The sequence below is a fragment of the Aplysia californica genome, unplaced genomic scaffold (assembly GCF_000002075.1).
Source record: "Aplysia californica isolate F4 #8 unplaced genomic scaffold, AplCal3.0 scaffold00204, whole genome shotgun sequence".
In the NCBI taxonomy this organism is placed as follows: Eukaryota; Metazoa; Mollusca; class Gastropoda; order Aplysiida; family Aplysiidae; genus Aplysia; species Aplysia californica.
Window position 1 is genome coordinate 586,986 of NW_004797474.1, and position 11,115 is coordinate 598,100.

Below are 11,115 nucleotides of genomic sequence, written 5' to 3' on the forward strand. Positions count from 1 at the left end.
ACACACACACACACACACACACACACACACACACAAACACACACACACACACACAAGCACACACACAAACACATACATACACACTCAAATAAAATTTAAATATGTGATCACAGTATCAATAACGCACACTAAATTATAACAACAACTGTTCTTATGTTTTGATTTTGAATTATTGGCCTGCATTGTTATAAATCAGACTTGGTGTTTGTCAATATAAAAATAACAAATTGATATCTGCATCTTCTTCTATCTACAGTTCAGGAAAACTGTCTCACTATTGGTTGGTCTTGGTATTCTTCTGATAGCCTTGACCTTGTTCTCAGCGTCCACTTTCATCAAAATTAATTTTAACGAGGTGCCAGAGGTTGAAAACATCACGTATGGAAAAGCAATGTGCAACTCACTATTGGGATCTGCCAACTCAACTTTGGATTGTCACTACACTGGCATAGATGCAGGCCTTAACCCAGAGAATAATACATTGCCGTTCAAAACTGTAACATCTGACTCTTCGATCGCCACGCTGTTGGAGCAAGACACGACAAAGAACATCACTTCTACTTTACATGATTCTGCTTCTTCAAATACCTCCAAGAATTTGCCCGTCATTTCCAACGATCTGGGCCAAACAATATTACCCAACATCTCGAGGAGGGGGTTGGATGTTGTGCTTAACACATCGCATATTTCACCGAACATGTCCGACATACGACCATACTTCTCCTATAATCGGACTATCATTACTCCAGACGACAGCCCCTCAACAATGCATATACCTGTCTCTGCCCTCATAGCCATAGTAGGATCTGCATTACTATGTATAAGCTTTGACGTGAGTATGGCACCCACAAGGGCGTTTATCCTCGAGACGGTCCCTTCCTGGCAGCATCCTAACATTCTTAGAACGTCCACAGTGGCGTCATCCCTAGCTGGCGTGTGCCTCTCGGCGATGGGTCTCTTCAATGTGCCACATATGTTTGGTGCCATTCTGCACGCGGATAAAACTGCCGCGGCTCTAATTTTTCTGTTCATCTTCATCGGCGTTTTGGCCGTTTTATCATTTACTCTCACTTTGTGTACTGGGTTCAAGTTACTAAGCGCAAACGGGAATATGATTCAATTGGACGCTAAAAATCAGTCGGTGAAAAGTGCTGAAAGATCAACTGTTGAAAAAAATCGAGATAGCCTATGCTGTTGTTTTGGTTGTCGCAAGGCGAAAGGGGTTCATAAATATGAAAAGCTTTCCACGGAGGACTTGCACTGGAATGATAAAGATGACTCCGACGTTGAGATTGCACCAGAATTTACTGCATGCACACTTGAGAATGAATGTGATGAAAAAAGTATACAGAAGTCTTCTTTAGGATTTATATCACCACAATGTGTTCAGAATCATCTGGTCGGCAATGGAGAACAGCCACGGGAAGTGCCCCATGAAGCAGGGGAAATAGGAGGAGAACATGTGCCATCTTCTATCTGTGATACTCGAGAGTGGGGGGAACCTGACTCGGAGAACCACCAGTGTCCTTGGCAGAGAGACAACAAAGAAATTGAAGTTTGTAATGTAACCGAACCGACCCACCTCTTGACCAACAGTTATTTAGGAGCCAATTGTGATAACCATCCCCAAACCTTAGGTTATGGTAAAGAGAAGAGTTTGTCCCTGCCGGAAATACCACCGAAAAATCACGCCAACTCCAACCTTACTCTTGATACGTCTGGGATCCCTGCTGGACCAAACTTTTGCAACAGACGACTGGTCATCTTCTTGGCTGCGTCCTTCTTCTCCTTCGGCAACTTGTTAGTATTTCTGACCTTTGCGTCGAACTCTCTGACCATCGCCGTGTACAAAGGAGACCCGAAGGCCCCACAAGGCTCGGAGGCAAGGGGGAACTATGAACGTGGTCTGCGCATGTGCTCTGTGGGTGTGTTCGCTTACTATGTGGCCTACTTCATCATGAGCTCGTGCAACAAGAAGGTCCTGGACATTGTAGGTGAGTGTTGTACACAGACATGTAGAATTTCAATTCCGGTCTGTTCGATGTCATATCGACTCCGACTTTAGTCTGATGGTATCCTGAGTAGAGAATGATATCCACATCATGTCGTTATGTTGAAAGAGTATCGACGGCCAGCATGGATATCCATTGAGACACCGTTATCCGGGGGTATTGGTTTCAATCTCAAATGTCTTACATACCAATCGAGGCTCTCTGAAACCGGTTCAGGCTTAAAGTACACGGGCGCTGAAGCACAATATATGTCTCTCAGATTATGTTATAACACATTGAACATGATCATAAGCAAAAGGAACGTCAAACTAAAATTTGTGGGAGGCATCATTAGTTGCTCCTTTCGGTTCAACCTCGTAAAGTAACGATTATTGAGTGTAACAAGTGAGCGCCACCCTCCTATCAAAGAGTTATTCTCTATTCATAGACCCGAATCCATGATATAAACATTCGACTCGCAATCCACAACCCCTGGGTAAAAGCCAATAAGAATCATTCTATTTAATTTTCCCTTAAAATACGGATTTTCTCAGCTGTTTGAAATTGATTCAGTGCTGGATAAAAGTCCGAATGCAGTCGCCGGTCTCTTTGAACAATCAGTCTGATTTGGAAGTGAGGTGTGGGGGCAGATGTTGGAGGGTAAATCCAGGTCGAACCCGCTTTAATGGCCAACTGTTCAAGACAGTCTCCTGTACAGACGACCTCTTCCCACCCCTTCCTTGAATTTTTCAAAATGATAATGGCACTGTTCAAGATGTCCACCTGTTTGAGACAACGACTTTTCTTGCTGAGAACAGGTGGCCATCTTGGACAATTCTGACTACATGGTAATAACAGTCATAACCCCACCACAGCCAACCCAACGACGCTTTGTCGTTCAAAAATGAACCTGCCTCACCTCCCCTTCCCCCACTCCCCCCACTCTCCCCACCCCCCCATCCCCCCGTTTGACAAACGCAGATTACGTATTGCAATTTACAAGCGGAACCAGCACATTAAAAGCGCGCTGGTATAAAAAACAACAATGACGAAAACAATAATAGACATCGATTCATGGCACAGGTGCACAGAGAGTACAGGCTTAGTAAAGTTAATGATTCAAAATGAAGAAAGGTTCTTATTGCTTTTTGCTGAATAGGCTCGTTTTGAAATCTAATCGACGTAGGTGCCCAGTTTTCCAGCTGTTTCGATAGTAATTAGGTTTTTTTTCATTGAAATGATATTGTCAAATCGTATAGTTCATTTTTGACCGGAATAATTTAATTCGTTCGGTCTGAACTCGTTGAAGAAGTACAGTACAAAATGTGTTTTAAAAAAGTGCTCCTGTTACGAGGCGCATGCAATCAAACGTGCACAGAAATGCCTACCTGGTTTCAGTGAAGGAAATTATAACAAGGGAAATGGGTTAAAAGTCCAGAAGTGCCGTGTTACTCTGCATGTTTTTATTCAAAAGAAAAAAAAAACATGTTAGTCATAGTCATGAGACGCTGTCAACAAGTTACTTTCGGCCTAAGTTCACGGTACGCTGCACGAAAGGAAAACACACTGATTAACTTTGTCGACCTTCGTTGCTTCTATTATCTATTTGTGGTGGCCGAATTTTGATACTCAAAAGGCTTTTTAATGGCTGCATCGATCGACATGCGGTTTTCGCCTAAAGATTCTTTAAAATATTCTCCAGAGTATGACGCCCTTGGTTTTTTCAGTTTTGATACAGTTTTGGTGCAAAAAGCTAAATTTCTTTATTTCGCCGATCACTTTTGTAGGTCGACGCCAAAGATAGTACATAACAAGATGGTCCACTCAGCCAAAAAAGTGTCCACCGGAAGTCCACTCTTTGCTTCAGATGGCGCTGCAGTCTGTTTTGAAGCTCTCTTTCGTTTCTCCCCAAGAAGAATAGGAATGGCACCTCCTTGCGTGCGCAGATCGCCTGCTGTTCATCAGCTGTTCGGGTTCATTCAGTGTGGAGTTTTAGGTTGTTTTTTAAAATATATTTTAATGACCTCTGGCCCCTCATTCTAAAGTCAATTTAAACGAAGAAAACAGTCGCCCTTTCCAAAGGAAGAGGTTTTTTTGTAAGTGTAACCATTAAAAAAAAAAGTGTTCTTCCGAAATTTGAATTCTTATTTATTCAAAAACTTGTTAGTTTCACTTTGATTTTTGTAACACAAATAGGGTAACTCTGTTCGCAAAGGGTGCGCATTTGCGCAGAGGGCGCCACCGAATTTTGAGGACACTTTTTTAAATGGCTCAAAGAGAGGAGTGGATCCTCTTGTTGTGTAGACTCTTTGAAGATCCTTCTGTCTCTGTAATTTTAGAAAATCCGGAAGTGATATTTCGCGAGGCACGTTTTGTTTTGAGAGTATAGATCAAGACCTTATAATTTTTTGCATCTCTCAAGATTTATTGTCCCATTCCAGTAGAGTGTAAATATAGTAGGCCAATGACTTTTAATTGATATTAAAGCACCGGCCTTGAGGGTCAGAGAACGGTTAGTATAAGAACGTATAGGCACCGGCCGATCATTCCTTTCATCGAAAGGGGGCCCAGCTAGTATATTATATAAATATAACGTGTGTGTGTGTCTTTTTGTGTGTGTGTGTGTGTATGTGTGTGTGTGTGTTTGTGTGTGTGTGTGTATGTGTGTTTGTATGTATATTATATTATATAAATGCTTTATGAGGTGTACGAGAAAGAGAGAGAGAGAGAGAGAGAGAGAGAGAGAGAGAGAGAGAGAGAGAGAGAGCAAGCTCGAGGGAGAGATACAGCGAGGGAGGGAGAGAAAGAGAGCAAGAAAGAAAGAGAGACAGAGGAGAGAGAGAAAGAGAGAGGGAGTGAGAGTACTGTTAACGCCCTTTTTTCAGACACTGTGTTATAGACAGGGGCAGAAGCAAGCATATCACAGATTCAAACCTGAAACTTATCACGACCGTTTGCTCTCAGGTCCCCATGTTCTGTTCATCGTGGCCAACCTTCTGATGGGCGTGGCATGTCTCGTGTTTGTCTACACGAGTCATCTTGCCGCCTACTTCTGGGCCATGTTATCCTGCAGTCTTCACAAGAGTATGAGCTACACGGTGCCCTTTCTTCTGGCTACGCAATATTCCCTGCAGGACCAAATAGTAAGTACAGATCACTACTCCTTGTTCATAATATTATGTGGTTGGAAGGCGTCACTGGTAGGTTCTACTACTTTACTTTCCATCTGTTTTTTTCTGTCTGTCTGTTTTACTTCTCCCCAGTACTAAATGACCATTATTGTGTCGATTCTTTACTCAAGGAAACTCAAACAACCCACCAAGTGGGCGGTTGACAGGTGCTTTGGTGTGGTTGTTTCTTCTTTTCTATCAAATGTTTATTGCATTTATCTATCCTCCTTCTTTTCTTTGTATGTTTCTCTCTAGTAACAACTCTAATATTTGGCATTTTTCTGACCTATTTGTGCTGTCAAAGTTGTATATTTGGATACCTGGAGGTGCAATCTCTGACTCAGAGTTTGACGTGTAATGACCCTCCATCTTTCACGGTCACGAGCTGCCGTTGCACATTCTGCCAAATCCAGTCCAGTCCATGTTCTTATGTTGTCCATACATGTTATTTTTTGCCTTCCTCTGGGTCTCCTGCCTCACATCTTTCCCTCAAGCACCTCTTTAACAATGGTCTCGAATCTTTTTATATGGTCATTGTATTGTATTTTTCTACATTTTATTTTGCTCAGCAGGGTCTGTCTTGTGTGTAGAATCTGACACACGTCTTTGTTTGCGTTTTTTGTTTTCCAACTTATTCTGGCCATTCTACGGTATCACCCCATCTCAAACGCATTTTGTTTTCCTCTTTCCTTGTGAAAGTCCAGGCCTCTGCGCCATATAGGAATATGGGAAGATGTAGCATTCCTACATTTTCTTTCTTTAAGTGAGAGATAGTTGCCTGGATTTAAATAGTTTGTACATTTGGCTGAATCTTGATTTTGCAGCTGCTGTTCTTTTGTTTATTTCTCTTTCACTTCTTCCATCATCTGCGATTGTTGCCCCTAGATACTTGAATAGGTGCACTTGTTCGATTATCTCTTCATCTATGGTTATACATGTTGTTTCTCCAGAAGATTTTCATTAGACCATTGTTTTTATTTTCTTGGCGTTCATGTTGAGGCTTGCATTGCTGCTGTTCACTTTCATTATTTTCACAATTTTAACAAGATATTCGTTTGTGTTCGCAAGCAGGACTGTATTGTCTGCGTATATTAAGTTATTGATGTTGCGGCCCCCAATAGTTAGTGGCTCCCTGCATGTTTTTGAGATTTTCTAAAAATAAACTCTGTATAGATGTTGAAAAGACAGGGAGAGAGGACACAACTTTGTCTCACTCCTCTATGGATTTTAATTAATTTATTCCGATATTCCATTACACCCTTTAATTGCTGCCTTCTGCTGCTAGTAAACATTTCCTAATATTCTTATGTCTTTGCCATCAATACATATCTTCTCCAAACACTCAATCAGCCTGATGTGATGGATTCTGTCCAAAGTTTTTGAGTAGTAGGTAAAGCAGGCAAAGAGGTTTTTTGGACTTGAATACGTTTCTGTGCTATTGTGCTCATGCTGCAGATTCCGTCTCTGGTGCCACATTCAGACCTGAAGCCGTATAACTCTTACTAAAACTAAAACTAACCCACCATTGTGTCGTAGAAGGTCATGAACAAGATTTTCACACGAATGTTCACGGGTCGAATCTGAATGTTTCCTTTTTATCGTCTTTTATGGAATAAATCATGTCATTTTAGATATTAAAATTGAGCACCTAGTTAGTTCTCTTCCAAATGTTTTGCGTTATCTCTATTGGGGTGTTACGCTTTAAAGCAAATTGTGAAAAGCTTTAAAGCAAATTGTTAAAAGACTTCGCTTGATATCCTGTTTTGAAGGTAAGCTGCAGCAAATTCTTGGGGAGGGAGGGGTGGGGGTGGTGGACACAAGTGATGGTGTCATTCCATACCTAACGTTGTTAGCTGCCTTCGTCACTGGAGTAAACTATCAAATATATCTTAATCGTCACACGTAGGTCCATTGCGCTAACTGATATAGAACTCGGTGATCGTCTAACAGTGACCACATCTACTCATGTATTCGTAGCTGGAAACTTTGCTTCTACCAAGCTTGCAGGAAGGGGTTGGGTGTGTGTGTGTGTGGGGGGGGGGGGGGGGGCAACAGTGAAACAACCCACCCCCGTTTAGTAGAAGTGATTTGTTTATTGACCCCCTCCTTTCCCCCGACGCGACCGGCTTTAGTAATCTATAATTTCAAGGCCAACACGTCATATCCGAAGAAAAGTAACAGAGTGACAGACGTGTTTGATAACACTGTTTCGAACTGATGTCTTTTTCTATGAAAGGCGCAGCGCCAAGTCAATAACCATTTACCCTTATTTAATGTGTATCTTTACGGCTGCATCGACACAATTTAGATACTTTTAGAAGCACCTGTATCACTGTAAAACATTACCTCCATACATGAATTAGTACTCCCTGACATCATGTTCTTCTCCATTCCATCAACAGCAGGATGACGACAACTCTAAAACTGACACAGGCCAAACCCAGAAGTTGGGCAGAGTTACCTCTATGATAGGCTTCCTGTTCCCGGCCCAGTCTCTCTTTGTCTGTAGCGTTATGGGACCTGTCATGGACATTGCAGAAACTGCTTGGCCGCCCATGTACTATTGTTTTGTCGCTGGTTGCCTCGCATCGTTGATTATGTCTTTCTTGTTATTTATGAAGTAGATTATTTTTGTTGATGCAAAAGTATGCATGGATTGTTATTATTTATACGTATCAAGCACGACCGTGCGGCGCAGTTGATTACAACTTAAAATGAACACGCTAGGCTGAAGTTTGAATTCGGATTGAGTAAAACTTCTTTCGTTGTCTTTTTGTGACTAGGGACCATGTCGTTTGTATTTTTGAAAAATCAAATGCAGGTGTCTCTGGTATAGCGGTCAGACGCTTCGCAGTTGAAGGAAGAAACAGCGAGTTCCCCTCATGGGGAAATTAAAAAAAAATCGAGTATATCTGTTTGTCTGCTGAAACATTGTATCCCTCTCAGCTCCTGTTGGCTCTGGCAGATGTGGTCGGAATAACCCCCACCTAAATGATCTACACCGTCTCTTTGGTGGCATGAAACACCAACAATTATTTATTTTTCTTGTTTAAAATATTCATAATCGCAAGCACTGCAGCGGTCTTGATCAAACCCCCCATTATTCACGCAAATGCAGACACAAAAAAGCACAAAAACAACAACCCCAAAGTACATAATATTGTTATGTTCCACCATCCAGTTCTCCTTTACCAGCTTCTGTGGTGAAGCGGTCAGCCAAATGTTCGTCGAGCGTAGGAGACATGAGTTCGATTCACGTGCAGGGAAAAATTCGAGCGTCTCGTTCTTTTTCCTAGGATGTTACACCCCTCTCTCATCTTGGGTTGGCCCTGACGGGCAGGGTCGAAGCTGCCTCTTAAATGATATCAGTTGTGTTGATTGGGGCGTAAAACACCTACACTAAAATAAGTAATTATTATCAGCTGTCTTTATGATGGTTTGTACTTCAATAAACGTAAGCATCCAGTCAATTTACCATGTGTCTTTGTTTTACTGTTGTTACTATTATTATTGTTGAAATTGTTGTTGTTGTTGTTGTTGTTGTCGTAGATGTTGTTGTTAATGTTTCATATCCTAGAAGACAGGAAACCGATTATTTCGATTTAATGTACCTAGACAGGACAACAGGCTGAGAGAATATTGTTCCAGGGAGAACATACAGATCCAAACTCTGGACTACACCCAGATTCGAACACTAAACTTCCATGAGCTCGTAAGTGTTGTAACCTACCTCAGCACATTAGCTAGGGCAGTCCCTAGTTGTCAGTTCATGGACCGAGTCCTGATCCAGGGTCGATACCTACGTCCTAAATGATGTAAATATAAAATAATAATAATAATAATAATAATAATAATAATAATAATAATAATAATAATAATAATAATAATAATAATAATAAAAAATAGCATTTGTATAGCGCATACCCCCGCTCAACAGCAAGCTCTATGCGCTTTACACTATATTATTACCCCAGCAGACCATAGAAGAACACTCCGAAACATTCTCACCTTCCCGTGAAGCATACAGTGCAAGCTGCTGATTAAGCGCTCAAACACTAACAAACTGACAAGATCTTTCGCTGTCTGTAGCCGGGTACCCATGTGAAGTGAAGAAAATTCGTGTAAAGTGCCTTTCCCAAGGACACAACACCGGGCCCCTGACGGGATTCGAACCCACGACCTTACGGTTGCAAGTCCGAGAGCCTAACCACTAGGCCACCGACGCCACACTGTGTTGATGGGGGAGGAAATACATATGTTTAGAAAAATATATAGCTCTTTCTTTGGTTTTATGGTTATTTGGTCTTTTAGCATGGCATGGTGGGTGGTTGGCGGGTGCTGTGGTGCGGTTTGCTTCTTCTTTCCTATCAAACATTTATCGTCCTTATCTGTTCTTCTTTTTCATGTTTTTTACTCTCTGGTAACACCTCAAATCTTCTAGGGCTCATAATGACCTTATGCAGTTGCGAGCACAGAAAAACCTCTACTAAAACTAAAAAATAAGAAGCAATTGTAGAGATCGTTATCAAACATTACGGATAGGTGATGGGACATCTAAGACAAACAGACCTCTTACATTTGATGTTGCCCAGGGCTCATTACTTGGGCGAGTATTTTTTACACTCTATACACAATCTCCTGCTAACATTCTTAAAGAAATGTGAAATCAAATTTCATCGCTCTGCAGATGAAATGTAAACGTATTCCTTATAATATTGATGACATTACTGCCATGACTAAAATAACAAGCCGATGTATACAAAGACGTCAGGCCCATAATGAACAGCAATAAACTTAAAATCACCAATGTCATTCGTAATAAAAATGCAGGCCTCAACAATATCAGTTGAATTTGTGTGTGGATTTAACGCCCCTATCAGCATTATTTTGTTGTTAAAGAGGGGGCAAATTTCTCAGGACAACAGTTAAAGTAAGAACTGAAAAAAGCTCTCGGGCGGGTCAATTGTCAGTAGGTCTAAAAGCATTTCGCTTTAAAAGCCAGTATTTTGTATTGGAAAAAAAAGCCTATTTTTCGTTCTTTTAACGGCACACGGAGTGCAAATAATTGACGGCTATTTTTTCAAAGGGACATGTCAGCCCTCTGACGCAAGGAGTAGGAATCTCAGCAATGGTGAGAGAGTAGGATGATAGACTGGAACATGTAAGGCCCGTCTCATATAGAACGTGACTTTCACGTGACACGTTTTACTACAGACATGCAACACAAGGCCAGCCTCACTCGACACTTCACGCGGGAGAATAGGTACGGGTCACCCGTGTAAGCAAAAGTGTTCATTATAATTTTAACGGAACTCCTCACATAACCAGTAACCAGTTGCCTCACGCTAGTCACGTTGTAAAGCTGTGTTCATGTGAAGGGAGGAATGTGCATGCTGATTCTTTTTGAGACATGTATTGTCCCCCCCTGCGTTGAGTACAGTTGATGTGTGCTTAGCCTAGCCCTAGCAAACTGTCGAAAAAGTATGCAAGTAGAAAAAAAAGCAACAAGCATGCACAGACAATGAGGACACAGATGGGTGACAAAACCTAGATTCTATGAGATCAGAGGCGAGTAATGTTGTATGTCGGTAGTAAAACGTGATACGTGAAAGGTCATGTTCCATTTGAGGCTGGCCTAAACAGACCACAAAGTTCGATAACACGTACAGTTCGCGTTTACAACGAAGCTGATCTTATAATTTATCATTTCGTTTAATTAACCTTCTTTTACGGGGCTTCATTTACACACGCATGTCTGTATAAAAGTACAACTCTAGATCTATACTTCTACCCTGCTGCTGCTGAGGCAGAGAGCGTGGGTGAGTGAGTAAGTAAGTGAGTGAAAGAGTGAGGGAGTGAGAAAGAGAGAAAGAGAGAGTCAGAGATCAAGGGAGGGAAAGAGAGTTGGAGATGGAGAGAGAGAGAGAGAGAGAGAGAGAGAGAGAGAGAGAGAG

At 41.6% G+C, this 11,115-nt stretch overlaps 2 protein-coding genes across 3 annotated transcripts in view; both read left to right on the forward strand.

Annotated features, from left to right (window-relative positions):
- Positions 1 to 11,115, forward strand: part of LOC101848820 — a 48,351-nt gene that overhangs the window by 21,712 nt on the left and 15,524 nt on the right. The window lies entirely within an intron of this gene.
- On the forward strand, positions 49 to 8,635 carry LOC106011875. Its single transcript, XM_013083004.2, has 3 exons — positions 49 to 1,994; positions 4,956 to 5,134; positions 7,564 to 8,635. The coding sequence occupies exons 1-3, from the start codon at positions 392 to 394 to the stop codon at positions 7,783 to 7,785; spliced, it is 2,004 nt and encodes a 667-aa protein (XP_012938458.1). The 5' UTR covers positions 49 to 391; the 3' UTR covers positions 7,786 to 8,635.

Coding starts and splice junctions, on each gene's coding strand:
- LOC106011875 (XM_013083004.2), top strand. CDS start 392: ATGTGCAACTCACTATTGGGATCTGCCAACTCAACTTTGGATTGTCAC. Junction 1,995..4,955: donor GAAGGTCCTGGACATTGTAG/GTGAGTGTTGTA, acceptor GTTTGCTCTCAG/GTCCCCATGTTCTGTTCATC. Junction 5,135..7,563: donor ATTCCCTGCAGGACCAAATA/GTAAGTACAGAT, acceptor TTCCATCAACAG/CAGGATGACGACAACTCTAA.